Raw genomic sequence first — 21,590 nt, 5'->3', positions numbered from 1 at the left:
TGTATTTGAAATCTACATGCACAAATAAATAAAGTGTATTTTATATAATGTGTATTCTGGAAGTTTTCTTTCCATTAGTTCAAAAGAGAACAAGTTAAGGAAGCAAAAGAGAGAACAACCCAAAACAAGGAAAATATACAAATAACCCACAGAAGGGAGTAAAGCTGGGAGGAGCAGAAGGAGAGATGATCATGATATCAGTGTGTGCTCACAGAGAAACACACACACACACACAGACATCACAACCTCCACGGGTAAGAGAGTTTAAGACAGTTTTAACTTTACACTGATTATAAGAGGATTGATTTAGCAATTGGAAGAAATGAAGCGTGTTTATTGCGACTGTTTTGTGTGTTTCCCTCAGGAATGGAGCGAATCGCACTGACGTCTCTTCTGCTCACAGGTGAGTGAGTGTGTAATGCAGAGCTTCACTAGTTCTAGAGCTCGTAGTGTTAGTGCTGTGCTGGAAGTGTTCAAGGTGAGTGAGACAGTTTGTGCTTCAGACAATGATTCCTCAGATCATGTTATTGAGGAGATCAGACGCACAACTTTACTTAAACCAGTAATAAACCACCCGCACACCACAGTCATTTTGCACACAGAACATTTGCGACTGAAAATTACTGTGAAAAAATATTTCGGCGAGTGACCCGATCGAAGCTCATGAAGACAATCGTGATCAAAAACCACATTGTTTTAAATATTTATAGTGAGCAACATCACACGAGCAAAACAGAACATTGTAACGATTGCAAATGTGATATTGATTTTATTCAACAGTTCAATAAAGCAACAGTTAATATAACCGTTCTGTTGATATTTCACCAATGAACATAGTTCAAAACAAATCCACATTTGTGCATCCAGGGCCGCTACACATTTTTTAAAGTCAAATTTAAGTCTTTTAAAGGTTTTTTTAAGACCTGAAGAAATAAAAAAATAATACTGTACATTAGGGGAGTGCAATATTCACAACAACAAAAATCTTCAAAGAATAATGAGATGATTTTTGCATATGTTTTTGTGCTGGTATTGTGGCTGGTTTTGTCCTGTTATGGACAGATGACTCATAAACACATTCATATTATTCATATTCCCTACGGTGGTCAGTTCACAGCAGTGACAAAGATGTACTTTTTTATTAAGGGGCAACATTTTCCACCTTAAATTGATTTCCAAGGGTAACTGTTGCCAAAATTGATTCTAGGCTATTTTTGTTAATCTACCCGAGTCAAACATTATTGTAAAAGCATCATTAGAATGGAAACTCCATTTTTAAGTTTGACCGTATTTTTGTTTTTCGGTCAAAATGCCTTTTGAATGGGAGTGCACTGGGCGCTACTATGATAGCATCAAAATGTTGTTTTTAAAACACTAATGCGGCTCGACACAACATGTGCTGGAACTGTGCTGGAAGTGTCACCCGGAGCTCTACACATGAACTCCAGCATTGACTACATTGTTTGTGTACACAAAGTTTACTAAAAAGAAAGGTTTTGTATGACTCACTTCATCAGTTAGTGTTTCCGGTGGCTGGAATTCTGTCAGTCAAAAGTAGTCGATCTCAGAATGCAACGTAACATTAGGAGAGTAAAGATGGAAAGCTCCTAAAGCTTGTTTCCATATAAATTGCTATGAGATAAGTGTCTAAGTTATCATGCCTTTCATTGGAATTACAAGTTCATGACATTTCCTCATATGGAGTCAGTTCATTACGCTGCATTCGGAGATCGACTACTTTTGACTGACAAAATGCCGGCGGACGGAAACACTAACTGATAAAGTGAGTTGTTCAAAATCTGTGAGGACAGCTTCTCAAAGTTATCATATTCACTCAAATATCTATACTTGTTGTTATGTTCGGCCTCTTTTCACTCTGAATCACTCCGCACAGCTGCGCTCTCGCTCTCTCTCATCTGCTGCTCACACTGACAGAGGCGCCGGCGCGACCTGAATGCGCTGCTGCCATTGGCTCATTGAAGTGTCTGTCACTGCAGCACAATCAGTGATTGGGTGATTCTCCAGTCATTCAAAAATGCTTATTTCTCTTTCCTCTTCTCAGCTCTTCTTTTTTAACCCTTAACTCACATCCTTATTCGTTTACTGGTAGCCTGGGTTACCCGGGTAATACTGAAATTTGGGGGAAACAACAATCTTGCTTGTATGATATTGTAATATAACTCAATTATATGATGATGTCAAAAACTCATCGGGGCAAAACTGATAATCCGCTGTTACTGGGGCCGAACCGACTGTCTCCCGCCTCGGCCTTCATCCTCCAGTCGCGCCGACAACTGTGCCATCATCGGCAGTGCGTGCCCACCAATGAGTGCAAGGCCCTGTCCCAATATCCACACTACGCCCTAAGGTCTTCCTCGAAGTGGACACTTGTTGAAAGTGCACTTAGCGGAGTAAGTGCGCAAGGGCCCAAAGCTGTGAAGAGAAGAATTGGGACAGTTTTGCACACGTCACTATCTACGTCACTTCAGTTGTGATCAGGTGAGCAAACATGGCGCTGGCCGCAGTTGCGGTATTCGCAGTATTCCTGCTAAAGTTGATCACAACTCACCACCAGTTTCTTACCAGAAGAATTAGGAACCGCAGGAGAAGATACGAGCAATTTTCTTCTGAGATTGTGATGTCACCGACGGCCATTTTGACGCGCCCGGTGGTTTTCGGCTAATATCTCCGCGAAAACAGCACCAAAAATCATGAAACTTGTATCGTTCTTTTCAGTTCGACTAGATGGTTCCAAAGATCTCAGTGGTCACCGAATACGTTGAGTTTTTAATCCGAGATATTTGCGCTTTTCGCATTCGGGGGGCTTTATCTCTGCCCTGAACTTTATAAAATTGAAAGTCAGCTCGTCGGACCCTGACAAAAGAAAGTGAAAACATTGTATCATCATGTATTATGTTATTTATCGCTCATATTCTGATAAAAAACTGTTTTCACTTAAAAATAAATAAATTTCTTCTCCATTTGTTTGACCTCTTGCCGGCTTCCCGGCGTCCGACCATAGCAACCGTTTTGCTCCCCCATTGATTAGCTGTTCAAAACGTCACGACACTTCAAGGATTCTGGGTAATAGCCCATAGCAAAGTGAGGTCTGAGGCGCACTTGTGAAAGGGGTGCATTAAGTACGCTGATGATCACCCCTGGAGAACACCATTAGAGGATCGGGACACCCTACGGTCTTGCACCACTTAGCAGGAACGCGCATTGAGGGGCACAAGGGCGGAAGTGCGGATATTGGGACAGGGCCTAAGTTTCAGCGCAGCCAGCGGACACGCCCCCAGCGATTGAGACCAGAGACTACTGCTCATTTTTTTAAAGATTTTGATAGAAAAGCTCTCGCTTTTGGTGCATTTTTGTTTGTTTCTCGTGTGTTTTTTGTTTGTTGCTTCGGTGAAGCATAATTACAGCCGTCAGAACTTATTAGACATCGGATTTCAACACAAGATTACAGTCACACCTGACTTTTATCGCACACACAATATCCTGAAGGATATCACCAGACCACCGGGATCTCTGTGGATTGTTGTCGGTACTGGCAGACGACGCAGACGGCGTCGGGAAAGAAAACAAAAGCGGGGCTGCCGGGCCGGCCTTCTTGCGAGACTCAGAAAACAACCACATAAGCCTTCTCTACCAAGTACGTTTCTCACAAATGCAAGATCCATAGCTCCCAAAATAGACGAACTAGAGCTTTACATCGCCGGGAACCACTACATCCGCGATTGCTGTATTATGATAGTATCCGAGATCCGGTTTATGCACCCAAGGATCCCCGACGCCGCAGTGCAGCTGGCGGGTCACACTTTACATCGCTGGGACAGAAACAACGACTCTGGTAAGAGCAAAGGGGGTGGTGTGTGTATATTTGTGCACAATGACTGGTCAAATAATAGTATAATTCTAGACAACCACTGTTCTCTGCAGCTGGAATTCATGACTGTTAAATGCCGACCGTTCTTTTTACCGCGAGAGCTAACAGTAGTGATTGTCACCACTGTTTACATACCACCCGACGCCAATGTTAGTACAGCTCTCGCTCTCTTGCTAGATGCCATAAATAAACAGCTATGTGCTCGTTCCAACAGAGTACACATTATAGCTGGAGATTTTAATCAGGCAGATTTGAAAACAGTACTTCCACATTTCTTCCAACATGTTAAATGTCCGACCAGAGGGGAAAACACACTGGACCGTGTGTACACCAACATTAAACATGCATATAGAGCTATCCCTCTACCTCACCTAGGCCAATCAGACCACCTCTCTCTGCTTCTTACTCCAGCATACATCTCCCTCAGAAGACGGGAAACACCACTCATAAAGACTGTTTCTACATGGCCTGAAAATGCACTCTCTCAGCTACAGGACTGCTTTACACATACTGACTGGGAAGTCTTTAAACATCACGACCTGGCTGTTCACACTGAGGCGGTACTGGTCTACATCAAGTACTGCATGGACAACGTCACAGTGAATAAAATCATCCGGGTCTTTCCAAATCAGAAGCCTTGGATGACCAGCCAAGTCTACAAACTCCTTAAAGACCGGAAAGCTGCTTTCAGGTCAGGTGATAGAGCTCTTTACAGTGCTGCTAGAGCCAACCTGAAGAGAGGAATTAAGGATACAAAGAGGAACTACAAAAATAAGGTAGAAGATAATTTCACAAACGGCAAACCACGACAGGTATGGCAGGGATTCCAGCACCTAACAAGTGAGGCGGGTGCTTAGAACAGTGAACACACGGAAAGCTTCTGGCCCTGATGGCATCCCAGGAAAGGTGCTCAAGGGATGTGCTAATCAGCTCTCAGGAGTTTTCACAAACCTTTTCAACCTCTCTCTGACACAAGCTTCAATTCCATCCTGCTTGAAATCCTCCACAATTATCCCCATACCAAAGAAATCAGCCACGGATAGCCTCAATGACTATCGCTCTATCGCCCTTACACCGATCATTACGAAGTGCTTTGAGAGGCTGGTGTTGCACCATCTGAAAACCTGCCTCCCTTCCACCTTCGACGAACATCAGTTTGCTTATAGAGCAAACAGATCAACTGAGGATGCAATAGCCATAGCTCTCCACGATGCGCTGTGCCATCTGGAACATCAGGAGAGCTATGTGAGGATGCTTTTTATTGATTATAGCGCAGCCTTCAATACCATCATACCGGACATCCTCTACAGCAAACTCACAGATCTGGGCTTTCCTTTACTCACCTGTAATTGGATCAGGAACTTCCTGACGGATCGCCCTCAGACTGTTAAAATGGGTCCCCATTTCTCTTCCACCCGCATGCTCAGCACTGGCTCCCCTCAAGGATGCGTGCTGAGCCCAATTCTGTACTCTCTCTATACGCATGACTGTCGCCCAGTCCATCACCAGAACAACATCATCAAATTCGCAGATGATACTACAGTGGTGGGTCTAATCTCAAAGGGGGATGAGGCTGCCTATAGAAATGAAATCCTGAGATTGTCAGAGTGGTGTTTAGCCAATAACCTGACACTAAATACCACCAAAACAAAAGAAATCATCCTCGACTTTAGAAGGCACAGGGCAGTCCCCGCTGCCCTCTACATCAATGGAGACTGCGTAGAGAGGGTCTAAACATTCAAATTCCTTGGCACAACCATCTCAGCAGACCTCAAATGGTCAGCCAACACCACAGCAATCATCAAGAAGGCACAGCAGCGCCTTCATTTCTTGAGAGTGTTAAAGAAGAACAACCTAAAGGAGAAGCTGCTGGAGACTTTCTATCGCTCTGCAGTGGAGAGCCTGCTGACATACTGTATCTCAGCTGTACTGAGGCAGAGAGAAAGGCTTTCCTGTAGCTCAAACAGTAGAGCGTTGGCGCTAGCAACGCCAAGGTCATGGGTTCGATTCCCAGGGAAAGCAAGAGCTGACAAAATGTAAAATGTGTACCTTGAATGCAATGTAAGTGGCTTTGGATAAAAGCGTCTGCCAAAATGCATAAATGTAAATGTAAATGTAGAAAGGGAATACAGCGGATCATATACACCGCGCAGAGGATTATTGGCTGCCCTCTTCCCTCCCTAAAGGACCTTTACAACTCCCGCTGCCTCAGCAGAGCCCAGAACATTGAAAAAGAACATTGTTTAAACTGCTGCCATCTGGTAGGCGCTACAGATGTTTTAAGTCAAGGACAATTAGACTCAAGGACAGCTTTTTCCCCAGAGCAATAATTACATTGAACACGCATATGCCCTGAACACTTGGACGCACTGACTTATTCTTTGTCTTAGTTTAAATATTTTAATTGTGTATTACTTTGTATTATGTATACTTTTATTATTTTATTTATTTTTTAATGTACCATGCACCTTATGCAGAAGCTGTTGTATCTTGTGTACAATGACAATAAAGAAATTCAATTCCATCAATTCAATTCAAGACTTTCTGCCACTTACTGGCAGCTTTAGTTTCATATTTCTACATGCAAAATTTTATATCTCATAACATTATTTATGCGATTGTAATTGCAGTGTCAATGTATTCATTCACCTCTCAGTTTCATTAAAGTCTGTGAATAAATCTGAAGGCCACTTCAGATGCAGCTTCTGTAGTGCGAAGATATGGATTTTGTTGGAATTTTTTCATTTGATTGGCAACAGCCCAATTATGTCTTATTATTCTAATTAAACTAATTATTTAAATATTTTATTAAACAAATGTATACATTTAAATTCAAGAATTTGACATAAAAGATTATGCTTATATTTAACATGGTTAGAAAAAAGCTGCACTTATGAATGTAAAAAGTGTCCCAGGAATCAATTATAGGTGCAAATATTGGGCCGTAATGCTAAAGATAATGTGTGTCATCGATCAGAAGGTGAGATGTGAGTTTGAGATATGTGTGAATGTGTCTCTCCTCAGCCGTGGTCAGTGTGTCTGCAGGCGCTCTGCGTCAGTATCACTTTGTGAATCAGAAAATGAACTGGACCGAAGCTCAGAAACACTGCAGAGAGAAATACACAGATCTGGCCACAATCACCGACACACAAGATCAGAACGACACCGAGCGGGTCATAAAGAGAGTGAAGCCTGAAGCTGACCATGTCTGGATTGGGCTGAGGAACACGAACACATGGATATGGTCTCTGAACGACCCCACGTTCTACACAACAAACGAGTCTCAGTACAGGAACTGGTCAAAGACTTCACCAGAACAACCACAAGGAGATGGAGACTGTGTTTTTATGAATAAGTTTGATGGACAATGGCATGATGTAAAATGTAATACTGGAAAGCAATTCCTCTGCTATAATGGTGAGTTCAGCTGTAAGATCACAACACACACACATGTGCTAAAAGTAGGGCTGTAGTCAACCAAAGAAATGCTTAGTCGACCAAAGTCCTGTCCTGAGCAACGATCAGTCGACTAAAAAACGCGATGTTTTGCATTTTGATTGAACATTTGTTCATATTAAACAATTGTCAGAGCATTTATAAAACAAAAACGAAAAACATCAATAATACATAAAAACATATAATAATAATACAATTCTTTGAAAATTAAAAAAGCAGGAAAATATACTGAGACGCCCCAAGTATCTGTACTTCTACTTGAGTACGAGAAGTGAGACGGACTATTTTCTTTAGCGGAAGCAATATAAATCGTTTTTAAATCCATAAACTCCTTTTAAAATCAATTTTTAGTGTCAAATTATTTATTTATTTGGTAGGTAGTCATGTAATAAGCGGTATAATGTAGAGTTTGTCTTACATGTACTTCATCATGAGGCACACACGCGCGCGGTCTCTTTCTCTCTCCCTCTGTCATGCACGCGCTACGCGGTTTGGAGCACAGTCTCTGTCTCGCGGGCGCGCTCGCTCTAGATTCCGGGAGAAACTTTTTGCAGGCATCAGTGAGCTATATATTTAATATAATTATTAAAATATAATTATTGATTTTTCAGTAGACTATTTTTCCATTTAAAGTTGGGGATAAAACATATGCTAATTATATTTAGAATACAGTAATATATAAATGCTTATAAAGGAATAAATATCAAGGAGTAAATCAATGAAAATTTCTTTATTGGTAAAAAAAAAAAAAAATTATGCAACTGGTCGACCAATGAGAATGTCAGTCGACCAAGACGGCATCGACCGATTAGTCGACTAAATGACTAAAGTTGACAGCCCTAGCTAAAAGACCATATTGAGTGTTTTTATGTACAATTATAATAAAAACACTTTTAGTTTTGAACGATGAACCACAATTGCATTAGTGAATTTGTCTGTTTGTCCTTATGTTTTTGTTTATTTGTCGTTAAATATTTTCTTGTTTTGAAGTATCACATTTCTCTGATATTTCACAATATTAGACAAATGTCTTTCTCTTTTAAAGCCAGCAGTAGCAGATTCATCCCTGTAAATGTGACAAAGACTTGGACTGAAGCTCAGAGTTATTGTAGACAGTATCACACAGATCTGGCCAGTGTGAGGAATGAGAGTGAGAATGATAAGATTCAAAACATTGTACAACACAACCCAATTTCACCTGATCAATTCTGGATCGGTCTGTACCGACTCTGGGTTTGGTCAGATAACAGCACCTCCACATTCACACACTGGCTACTTCATGAACCCAACAGCGACTCTAAAAGAGATGATATCTGCACCGCGATTGATATCAAGAACTACCAAGGACAATGGGTGGATGATCCTTGTTCAGGTCCTTTTCCCTTTGTGTGTTATGATGACGGTAAGTAGACGCTGTCACACACACAATCATCTGAACAAATGCAACTCTACATGTGAAACAACAGAAACTCCAATCATAGAATGAGTGCACTACAACTTTAATCCAACACTCATCACACCTTTCTGACTGGGTTATTAATTATAGTGGATATTTCCCACAAAATTAGGGGCTGTTTACACGGCACCATTTTCAACTAAAAACAGAAAACTTTTTATGCACTTTGGCCGTTCATTTACACGAAAACAGCATTTTGGGTGCCTGAAAACGGTATCCGTGTAAACGTGAATCTCTGACGACGATGACGTTGTGCACATGCGTACTACGTGTTTTCAGTCTATAGTGTTTCATCGCCATCTAGTGGCCTGGCAGCAGAATACAGCGTTTTTAGTCATTTTCGCAGATCTGTGTGAATGGAGATTGTTTTGATAATGGTGTCGTCTGTACTCGGAAAACTCAAAGAAAAAACTTCTACGTTTTAAGCATATCGTTGTCGTGTAAACACAAATTAAGATTTTTTTTAATGAAACCTGAGATGTTTCTGTTCCTCCAATAAAAGTAACCAAAACTTCCAGATCCAAAACTGCGTTGAAAAACAAATCCATATGAATCGAGTGAAGTGTGAAGAGATAAGATCTCTTTATATGATGAACAGTTCATATAAACACACATACATATCCACATCTGCTAAATACAGAAGCTCCAACATGCATCACATGATGCAAAAGAACCAATCAGGTTTGTTCTAGCGTGTGACGCACACAAGCGTTAGAGTTTACTAAATGTGATGTGCTCTACTTGGGTCAATAATTTTTACATTTAAATAAAAGCCTAAACTGAATCTGGATTAAACCGCTCGATTCATATTATGGATTAATTAATTTCATGACGCCTTAATGACCGTTCTGGATCATTTAAGTTTTTTCCTGAATTTCCAATGGAGAGACAGAAATATCTCAGGTTTCATTAAAATATTTAAAATTGCATTTCGAAGAGTAAGGAAAGTCTTATGGGTTTGGAACGACACGAGTGCGAGTAAATGATGACAGAATACATTTTTTTTTAGGAGGATTGTCGTTTACAATACAATACAATACAAACTTTATTTATAAAGCACATTTAAAAACAAGCAAGTTGACCAAAGTGCTGTACATTGACATTTAAACGGTAAATAGATAAACTACAACAGACAATTTCAACGCCTATCATGCTGGATTAAAAGCTAAGGAATAAAGATGAGTTTTAAGTTGCGCTTTAAAAACTGCGAGGCTGGGGGCCAGTCTGATATGAAGAGGCAATGCATTCCACAGTTTAGGTGCTGCAACTGAAAAAGCTCGATCCCCTCTGCTCTTTAGCCGTGTTTTAGGAACAACAAGGAGAAACTGGTTTGCGGACCTCAAGGACCTTGACGGAGCATGTGGCTTTAACAGCTCAGTAATATAAACAGGAGCAAGTCCATGAAGAGCTTTAAAAACAAACAACAAAATCTTAAAAACGATTCTAGAACTAACAGGCAGCCAGTGAAGAGAAGCTAAAATAGGGGTGATATGTTCGCGCTTACGAGTTCCAGTGAGGAGGCGAGCGGCAGCATTTTGAACTAATTGAAGACGAGATAGGGAGGCCTGGCTGGCACCTACATACAGAGCATTGCAATAATCAAGGCGAGTTGTGATAAGCGCATGTATAACCCTTTCGAAGTCTGTGAAGGATAAGAGTGGCTTAATTTTTGTAAGTAGCCTAAGTTGAAAGAAACTGGCTTTCACCACAGAATTTATCTGCTTCTCCATTTTAAAATCATAATCCATTTTCACTCCTAAGTTTGTTACAATCGACCTTACATAAGGTTGAAAAGTGGCCAGATCTATTTTGGATACATCAAATGTGCCACTGGGTCTAAGAATCATGACTTCAGTTTTATTCTCGTTAAAGTTTAAAAAATTTAGGGCCATCCAGGTTTTTATATCATTAAAACAGTCAACTAACCTTATTAAAAAAGTGGCATCATTTCTTTTGATGGGCAGGTAGATTTGCAAATCATCTGCATAGAGATGGAAGCTGATATTGTGTCTTTTTAATATGGATCCAAGGGGGAGCAGATAGAGTGAAAAAAGAATCGGCCCGAGAATCGAACCCTGGGGAACTCCACATGTGAGAGGCACAGAATGTAAAGTAAAACCACCAAAACTGACTCTAAAATCTCTTTCTGACAAGTATGACCGAAACCATTCTAGCGCAGTGCCCCTTATCCCTACGTCATGTTCAAGGCGAGAAATAAGGATGCTGTGATCGACTGTGTCGAATGCTGCTGTGAGGTCCAAAAGCATAAGAATTGCACAATCTCCATTGTCAGTCGAAATTAAAAGATCATTAAAAACTCTCAAAAGTGCAGATTCAGTACTATGACATGTCTTAAACCCCGATTGGAACACTTCAAGAACACTATGTGTATCTAAAAAGGACTGTAACTGAATAAGGACTGCCTTCTCTAAAATCTTCGAGACAAAAGGAAGTTTAGAGATAGGGCGATAATTTGATAGTACTGATGTTTCCAGATTCGTTTTTTTAATAAGTGGCTGCACCACTGCCTGTTTAAAATAAACTGGTACAAAACCTGAAACAAGGCTGCTGTTAATAATTTCTTGGATGCTAGATCCAATAGAGTCCCACACCTCTTTAAAAAGACGAGGTGAGATAATATCCGAAGGACAAAATGTAGGTTTTAACTGTGCAACAATCCTTGTAAGAGTAGTAATAGATACAGGTTCGAATCGGGAAAAAACAGCTGCACACTGTATAGATATGGAGGGGTCAAATACAGGACGCGAGATGATTGCTCTAATTGAGGCCACCTTATCAACAAAATAATAAAGGAAATTTCCACAGGCCTCAGACGATGCTACATTATAGCCAGTTTGAGGAGTATTTAGAACAGAGTTAATTGTTTTAAAAAGAACATGAGGTTTGTGGCAATTATTTGAAATAATATCTGAGAGGTACTTAGTCTTCTCAGCTTTAACAGTTCTCTGATAGCTGTGTAAACTTTCCCTAAGCATCTCATAGGAGACTTGCAAATTATCTTTTTTCCACTTACGCTCAGCCTTTCTACACTCTTGTCTAGCAGCCCGAGTAGAAGCATTTATCCAAGGGTCAGATTTAGGTTTTGACAACATAGATTTAAATGGAGCAATGGTGTCAAGAATATTGGAACAAGTAGATAAAAAAGAAGAGGTTAACTCAGCTGTATTATTAAGAGCAGAGGACTCCATATCCTCTCTAGCTATAATGAAAGCACCAGAGAATTTAGCAGCAGTGGTAGGTTTTATCATCCTGCACATACGAGGTGGAACATATTGCTTAGCGGTTCGATATGGAAGAGGAACATCAAATAACACAGGCGCGTGATCAGAGAAGACAGCTTCCAATACGTCCACATTGCAAATAGGTACACCGTATGACAAAACAAGGTCTAATATATGGCCATGGACCTGTGTAGGTCCAAAAACAAACTGTGTAAAGTTAAAAGCATCAATAAGATTTAAAAAGTCTTTTGCCAACGGCTTTGAAGGACAACACACATGAATATTTAAATCGCCTACCATTAAAATCCGATCATATTTCGGCACAATTTCAGACAGGAAATCAGAAAAGTCGCTAATGAAATCTTTGTTATACTTAGGAGGTCGATATATAACTGCACATAGTATCGTTTGAGCCTGACTCAATTCAAACATTGTCAGTTCAAAACTTGAGAAGGAGACAGGCAGCAGTTGTCTGCAGTTGTGTTCGTTTTTGAAGATAGTAGCAAGGCCACCTCCTCGACCTGTAGTCCTCGGAGAATTAAAATAGGAGCAGCCAGTCGGTAAAAGTTCAGAAAAAGCGCTCGACTCACCCACATTCAGCCAGGTTTCAGTCACGAATAAAAAATCCAACTCATGACGGGTGAAGAAGTCATTTAAAATGAAGGTCTTATTCGCCAACGATCTTGCATTAACCAAAGCAGCTCTGGCAGGAGCAGCCTGAGTCACTGGACTGGCCGTCTGAGGCACCCGAGTCCGACCCAGCGGCCAAAGATTTTCATGGTTGACGCCACCTCCATGGGGCCGAGAAGAACCACGGCGGGGAAGCCAAGCGACCATGTCCGCGCCGACAACAGGTACCAGCCAGGTATCCACGGAGTCCAAAACTCGAAGGGAAACGTTGCGATGATAACTTAATCCGCATTCCGCCGGGGAGCCGCGAAAAGTCCGACCCAGTCTGACCAGGTGTGCTTTAAGCTTAACCAGCTGACCGCTGCGCTTCCCCCTCCGTTTGAAGCGACTTTTCCGGGGCCGAGACGGCAGATTGTACAGGAGGTGAGCAGGTATCTCTGACAACAAGGGAGGTAGAAAGGTTTTGTGTCCACTCTGATCATATTTGATCAATGATCCCACAGAGAGTCGAAGATCAAACAGCGTTTGGCGATCATATACCAGCAGAGAGTCAATATGTTGTATAAACAATGAACAAAACAAAATAAGTAAAAACAAGTTTGTCAGTGAAAGACGGCTGGCCGCACACGCTGGCGCCATCTTCATCATTAGTGTCAGCAATCGTCACGGTCAATCTGCCGGACGCATGCAAAGAACCCGGTCACACTTATGTTTAAATAAGTGTTTAATGTTTTTGTGGTAACACTTTAGTTTAGGGTCCAATTCTCACTATTAACTAGCTGCTTATTAGCATGCATATTACCAGGATATTGACTGTTTATAAGCACATATTAATGCCCTATTCTGCATGATCATACTCTGAATCTCTTAATCCACCCAATTCCTAAACTTAACCTTTACTAACTATTAATGAGCAGTAATTAGGAGTTTATTGAAGCAAAAGTCGTAGTGAATAGTTAGTTAATAGTGACCGTTGTTGTTTCTTGATCTGTTTGTGCTCCAGATAAACTGGTTCTGGTCAAAGAGAATCTGACGTGGACAGGAGCTCTGAAATACTGCAGAGATAAAGAGATGGACCTGGTGTCGGTGGACTCGCAGGAGATCCAGCTTCGGGTGGAGAACGTGACCTTGATGGCCTCCAGCGCTCACGTGTGGCTGGGTCTCCGTCACTCCTGCGTGCTCGACCTCTGGTTCTGGGTCAACGGTCAGACCCTGTGCTATGAGCACTGGGATCAGGGTCACGGCACCAGGGAGGAGAACTGCTTTACGACAGTGAGATCCGGAGCCATTCAGACCAGCAACCAGCGCTGGATCAGCCTTCCTGAAACTGAGACAAACAACTTCATCTGCACCAAGTGAGAGTGAGAGCAACGGTTTATGAGGATTCAATCAAGCCCTTTGGAGTCAAATTATCTCAATTTAAAGTCTATTTACCCTTCACTTTTCTGAGATCAATTCATGTGGTGATGGATACAAACATTTACTGGGTTTTCTTTCATTTTACTTTGTGTTTTTTTTTGTTTTGTTTAGTTCATATTATCTAGTACTTACCATAACATTGCATGTGATTTCCCCTTACTTAAATTAATAATCAATGAATAAATCCTTCAAAATAAACCTGTCCTTCAAAAGAGACGTTAAACCGAGATCCTAACTCTCTGTGGTCATTGAAAATCTTAGGATGTCTTTCGGGAAAAGATAAATAAAAATTGTGATCTACAAATGTATACAGTGGCATCAAAAAGTATTTGGACACTTAAGAAATAATTAAAAATGACATGAGAAAAGCTCTAGCATCATTTGAGCACAGATGACACTTGATTTGATATTTTATTTCATCTAGTAAAGTACCGGGAAGCTGGCACAATGGGCACCTGTCCCTGCTTCCCAAATTAGGATAAGTCTATGGTGACAATGGGATGTCTTTTTTTTTTTTTTTTTTGGTTGATTCAGTGTACTATTAATGTATTATGTCTTGTATGTTCATTGTATTTGTTATATTTTATGTGGAACTTTTATTGCGGCTTTCTTGGCCAGGGCTCCTTCGCAAAAGAGACTTGTTCTCAAAGGATTTCCCTGGTTAAATAAGGGTTAAATAAATAAAAAATAAAAATCTAATGCAACGAAATTCAGATATTTTCAAGTGTTTTAATACCTTTTGATGCTGCTGTACTTGCCTTCCATGTACCCATTAATGTGGGGTATATAATTACCCAAATAACTGTCTGTATTAGGGCTGGGTTGAAAACATGAATTTCTTGATTTTTCTCATTTTGATGAATCAATATCGATTCATAAATCCCCGATCTGTGCTGTTTTCAGTTGATGCGTGAACAAAACTTCACTAAAAATGATTAGTAGCGCTTCACATCCAATAATCACAATATGCTTTGTTACTTTTAATATAAAAAGTTTGTTGAAAAAAGTTCCAACTTTTAAAGTTTGTCATCTTAATCATGAAATATATAATACAAAAAATAAATGTCATTTTGGCACTCTTTAATGTGTGTGACAGATCGCTGTAGAACCGATCATCTCTTCCTCTTTACTACTAGTTACAGCAGCAAATAAACATGAATGAACATCAGAGGGAATGTTGAAAGATTCAGAAAAAATTACTGAAATCAATCATGTCTCATGTAATCCATCAATCAGCGTTTCAACTTTGGAAAGACGTCAATAAAACAGCTTTAACGTCACGTTTACCTCAGAAAAACCATTCAATGATCATAAACTCGATAGACAGCTAGAAAAATAACTCTAGAGAGGAGCGCATAGAGAAATATATATACACTATTCATACTTTTACTTAATCCATTCTTTAATATTTAACGTATTTTGAAATGAATAAATCCAGCATGAAAACATGCTGTGTATCGGTGTCGACACTACGAGGTACAGTGTGACCGGTGTCTGAAGCATGTGTAAACTCACCACATATTCATTGGCATACGGCAGTCAATGACGTCACGGGGCGGGGGTTGCTTTTCCAGGCTCCTCTTGCCAGTTCAGGTGATTAGCGGCTCTGCAGGTTCTTCTGATCCAGCAGAGAGCATCTATCTCTGAGGAGCTAGATGTAGTTGGTGTAGAAAATGATGCAATTACTGTGTCCACTCCTTCTGTCAGCCCTGCATACGGGGAGCTGCTTGATGCAATGGCCCACGCCACAGCCAGGTTAAATTGGACTTAAGAGAAGCGGAAAGTCGCTGGCAGTCCACCGGACGAGCGATTCCTGGCGGGTCGGGATCACCCCTTCCCTGTGAGCCTTCAGTTTCTTCCGGACCTTCACACTGAGGAGGTGAGGTCCTGGAAGAACCCATACTTGATGCGCATTCTTCCCTTTCAGCATTCAAATTATTTGATTGTGGAGGGATTACGTGCGCAGAAGTAGGTGAAGATGCCCCTGTAAAAGAGACGCTGGCTGAGAGCAAGTGTCCTCATTGAGTCCTCATGCCAGACTGCCACGAGTGGGCAAAGACGGCAGCGGGTCAGGCTGATGTTGATACCAAGCCGACCCGCTCAAAGTCTAGGACATGGGGCAGGGATTGTCTGCTGAGGCGGTCGCTGAACTGCGCCGCACTACAGATTAGGCTCTCTGGGCCACCAAGCAGACGAACACTGCCATCGGTCATTCCATAGTGGTCATGGAGAGAATCCAGCGGCAAGATCTGTCAGGAGTCAAGGAGAAGGAGAAAATGTTCCTCTTTGATGCTCTGGGGCCGTATCAAACAATTTTAAGGCTAAAAGTAGCTCCTAACTGGCGAATTTAGGAGCAACTCCTAAAAATAATGGGCGTGTCACTCCTAACTTTAGGACTCCTCATTTTTTTCACTAAGAGTAATTCACGAAGCATTTTAGCCCTATCTTAAATCTCAGATCTTAAAGATCTTAAAATCGCCGCGCGACACAGTGTGTTGGAGACACTCAATGGCACGGAGTTATTACAAAGATACCGCCTTAATCGTGAGGGAATACTGATTGTTGTGGATATTGTGAGGCATGCAATAACAGCGCCAACTAATCGCAACAACCCAATCAGTGCCGAATTGAAATGTTTGATTACACTTCGTTACCTGGCAACGGGGAAAATGCAATTGTGTAATGGCGACGATCTAGCGATATCCCAGCCATCGGTAAGCAGATCCATCCACCAAACCATCAATGCACTCTGTAGACCCCATATTATTCGACAGTTCATAAGTTTTCCTTTGGACATTCGCCAACTCCAAAGAAACAAAGCCAGCTTTATGGATATTGCCAGTGTGCCCGGAGTGGTCGGTGCTATCGACGGAACACATATTAAAATAATTGCACCACGTCAGGATGAGGATGTGTTTGTGAATAGAAAGAAAACCCACTCAATCAATACCCAGATTGTGTTCGATGCAAACTTCACAATTCTCGATGTTGTATCCCAGTGGCGAATTTCCCTTTTATTATTATTTTTTTTTTCAGCACCAACTGGGCCAGCAGCAGTAACTGATCCTGCGTCCAGTTGGGATTTCTTTTCCGTTTTGGCGAGTTCATAATCCACTGTCATTCAACTATTACATTACTTCAATAGGAGCAACATTTCCTTGCTTTAAGTAGTCTATTTAGGCTAATAGGATGTCAATTAACCAAGCAAGTGTTAATGCAAGTGTCGTTTTTAATTATTAGTCAAGTGGCGGTTTTCATTAGGGTATTAGGCTACTCTCTCTCTCTCTCTCTCTCTCTCTCCCTCTCTCTCTCTCTGCCTTTTTAGAATTACACTTCACTGGGGCCTGCACAAACATGTCATTATATATGCATTTCGATGACATTATTATTATTATTTTGTGTAGGACACAGACATATTTAGATGTCGTAATTCCATGATTGGTGCGTCTGTGTTATGTTTCGCATGATGGCCCTGTCATCTAACAACCAATCACCGTGATCATTGCGAGGAAGCTCGTGCATGAGAATTGACGTCATCCATAGCAACGAAGACTCACTCTTAGTTTAGGAGTTGTCATTTTTCCTTACTAAGAGTAGGTCTGAAAGGCGTTGTGAATAACTTTTAAAAGAACACTCCTAGCTAAAATCTTTTAGTGTGATTTAGGAGTACTCCTAGTGGTAAGATAAAATTATTTGTGAATACGGCCCCTGGACTCTTCGTTACCTCTGTTGAGGCGGTGCTGGTGAGGTCCAGAGAGGCGAGGGTTCAGTCATCTGTGTTCAGGAAGCACACCCTGCGGAGGTTCGAGTCGCCTCCTAAAGCACTGAGGGCGTTCCCCAAAACATCACGCAGCGTCCCATTCCCCTTCTCAGGGAACCGGGTTGCATTCACAACCTATGACGTTTTTATGACAGCCCTAGTCTGTATTTACATACATTTTGAATGTCAGTGATTTTCTTCTTTGCTGGATTTCTGTAGTGGATTTGTGATTCATACTCATTTCTTTCTGAGAAAATAAATCTTTGGAAGAAATTGAATTTGTCTTTGATGTCTTTTGTCTGACTGTCTGCCTAACATTTCAACTGACATACAAAACTGATTGTTCTTTAAGATCTTTGAGTTTTGTAGCACAGATGCATGATTTCAGAGATAAACACATGACGTACAGGTACCTGAGGGAGGAGAATGAATCAGGACGTCCCGTAAGACTAGATGTGTCTGGAAACGTCTAAAGCTTGAATGAGCTCACAATGAAGGTGAAAGTGACTGAAAGTGTTTATGTACATTCTTGTTTATGTCTTTTCATGGTGTTCAAAGCAAATCATATTTTGTTGAATGTTTACTCTACTGATATTAAACTGTCCCATATGGAAAAAAAGCAAAGTTGAGCTATAGCCTACCATAAAATCAGCACACAATGCTCGTAGACAAGTGAAATTACTGAAGGAAAGCACAATACAAGCATTCAATCTTATGTCTGATATGCTGAAAACATGTTAATGCTCACCACACACAATCAGCAAATGACATTAAAATGTATATTTAGCATCCCTGGATAAATAATGTCTGTCGTTTCATTTTTTTTATCATGAACAGTTGGCAAATATTTTATATCATTCTCATGTTCAGAAAGATTTGTCCGGGCCTCCGTGTTATATTAAAGGCGCAGAACAGATACTTTACTGTCATTGCTTAATACAACAACAAAACACAGTTTAGCAGGAAGCACACTAAAAGCTATAAATGTGACTAGATATAATGGTTATAAGATTGTTTTAAGTTTACTAAAATTAAAAGTTGTGTATTTAAAGACTATTAAATGTTTAAAAAGATGGCTTTTAATTATTGTGTAACGTTAAATGGCTATAATTATTCATTTCATCTCTAGATATTAAGAAAGATAAGCATTAAGTACAGAAAAATGTGATATATATATATATATAGATATTAGAAATTACAAATCTGTCATTAAAGAACACATACTACTTAATATTTAATACTTAATATTTGTAACTATGTCCTTTTGTTTTGTGCAATCCTATTTATATCTTGGTTGTTTTATACTTTATTGTTGGGGCAACGGGGCATTAACAGTCCAGTTTGGTCCAGTTTTTATATACAGTGCTTTATAAATAAATGATTGATTTTATGATGACTGATGATGTTCGCTTCACTCTCCATCCAGTAGGTGGCAGAGATGCAACATTAAATGGTTTGCCAAGCCCCATTTAACAAACATGAGGTTTCACTAGGAGCTGCTATTATACTGTAAAATGACTTTCATACACTGCTTTTCCACATGATGTATAATTGAAAGTAGGGGGGGGGGGGGGGGGGTATTTAATTTATATATAAAATAAATGCTTTTCTCCTAAGCACGTTGACAATAATTATTGGTCCACGTTGGCAAAATAATTGGTCACATTATAAAATGTTTTTCTCCAAAACACGTAGAATACTAGGAAATGACTAAGAACATTAAATTTTCTAGCTATGACTATCACATTGAGTAAAACGAAAGAATATAGTTCTGATGTGTAGAAAAAAGATAGAAAGATAGTTGAGCTTCACAAAATAGTAAGTGACTGTAAGAAAATAACTGAAGCAGTTTTAACCGAAGCTAATTTGGGTGGTTTCTCCATCATCTTCATACAATGTCACTTCTCTGTGTTTTACGGCCCTGACGAGAACGTCGCTCTCCTCGGCTGTGAACCGCTCCTGGCGTGCGCCGGCAAACCCGCCGTTATAATAGCGATCCGCCGTTATAATAGCAATCCGCCGTGGAACAAGCGCGCCGGCTCTTAAAGAGAATGTGAGAGGACGCTCTGATTGGTTTATTTCACGTTACGCCCAAACCACACCTATGAGTAATGAAGCGACTTCAGACACACACATTTTAGATTTGCGAGATCAAAAAGTTACTTGCGTTTCGCGTTTGATACTTGCGTTTCAGGACGATAAAATAGGGCTCATTAAGTCTTGTTTTCTAGGGAAATAAATAAAACTGGATAAAGGACTACCACCTTCAACTAAACCTCCCAAAGACAGAACTGCTTTTGTTTTCGGCTGACCAATCACTTCAGCACAACTTCTTCATTAAGCTGTAGGTTCATCATCAGGAACCCTTGAGTTGTGATTGACAATCAGTTGAACTTCACAGAACACATTGCTAGAACTGCCCGGTCCTGCAGATTTGCTTTGTACAACATTATGAGGATCAGGCCCTTCCTATCAGAGCTACACAACTCCTGGTCCAAGCGCTTGTTCTCTCCAGACCGGACTATTGTAATGCTCTCTCCTTCCAGCATCTGTCAAACCTCTGCAACTAATCCAGATGCTGCAGCTAGAGTGTGTTTATCGAGCCGAAGAGACACTCACTCCTCTCCTCATAAACCTGCACTGGTTTCCAACAGCCGCTCGCATCAGATTCAAGTCCCTGATGTTTTCATACAGATCAACCACTGGCTCTGCTCTCCTATACCTAAACTCACTACTTCAGACCGATGTGTCTCCAGAAGCTTGTGTTCTGCGGGTGAACAGCGTCTTGTGGTGCATCATCCCAAAGAGACACAGAATCACATTCACAGACCTTCACCTGGACTGTTCCCTGCTGGTAGACTGGGTAAACCCCGCCCGATCGTCCGCCCTGCAGCTCAGGCTGGAAACCTGTACATGTATCTCTCCTGCTTCCTTTCCAAATTTGCGAGAACCAATCACAAACTGGCTTATGCACCTGGCGCGCTATTGGCGGGTTTAACACTGAGACGATAGAGAAGCGACGAATCAAATTCCTTTTAACCTCTCGACGATGCTCCTATGGCGTCTTTAGTTTAGCAAACAAATCGCTCGAGTGGGTGTAAATACCACCACTTTCATGGTTGTTTTTGCACAACCTGCAAAAATCGCTCGATGCCATCGCTGCTTCTGCAAACCGCTGATCAATGCTACAAACCAACACTTTTGTTTTGTACAAACTGGAGTTTTTGCGTCTGATTGGTTGAAGGACTATTGCGTACAGTCATTGTACATCTCTGTCCCGAGATAACTCAAATAGAGTTCGTCAGCTCCAGTTATGTATCCAGCCTCTCATGGAGACTTCAGACGACCCGACGCCTGTGATGAGACGACTCGACGCCTGTGAAGAGACGACCCAACGCCGGCGATATGTTATGCCCTAAATTTCATGATTAACTAACTGTATTTTTGTATGTATATTTTTGAAATGCATTTTCTGTAAAGCTGCTTTGAAACAATGTGTATTGTGAAAAGCGCTATACAAATAAACTTGAATTGAATTGAATTGAATTGAATTTGAACTATGCCCGTTGATCACGCCTTGTGTGCAGTAGAAATACAGAGCAGACTCCCCAGACTAATGTTCAATCTTAAAAGATTGAGCTTGGTCTGGTGATAGCCAGACTACCCTGCTGGAGGAATGACCTGCCAAATTTAAAAAAAACTGTCCATGTGTACTGTGCTGGAGTGGACTAACTGGGA

The 21,590-nt window shown here is 40.9% G+C and overlaps 1 protein-coding gene across 1 annotated transcript; it reads left to right on the top strand.

Moving 5' to 3' along the window:
- The first annotated feature begins 230 nt into the window (after window positions 1-230).
- On the top strand, window positions 231-18,562 carry LOC306986348 (C-type mannose receptor 2-like). Its single transcript, XM_079589501.1, has 5 exons — window positions 231-254; window positions 365-403; window positions 6,914-7,306; window positions 8,391-8,747; window positions 13,677-18,562. The coding sequence occupies exons 2-5, from the start codon at window positions 367-369 to the stop codon at window positions 14,030-14,032; spliced, it is 1,143 nt and encodes a 380-aa protein (XP_079445627.1). The 5' UTR covers window positions 231-254; window positions 365-366; the 3' UTR covers window positions 14,033-18,562.
- The last annotated feature ends 3,028 nt before the right edge of the window (window positions 18,563-21,590 follow it).

The sequence above is a fragment of the Phoxinus phoxinus genome, assembly GCF_949152265.1.
Source record: "Phoxinus phoxinus genome assembly, chromosome: 18".
Lineage (NCBI taxonomy): Eukaryota > Metazoa > Chordata > Actinopteri > Cypriniformes > Leuciscidae > Phoxinus > Phoxinus phoxinus.
The sequence above is the reverse complement of the archived record's forward strand: the minus strand, read 5'-3'. Positions and strand labels throughout refer to the sequence as shown.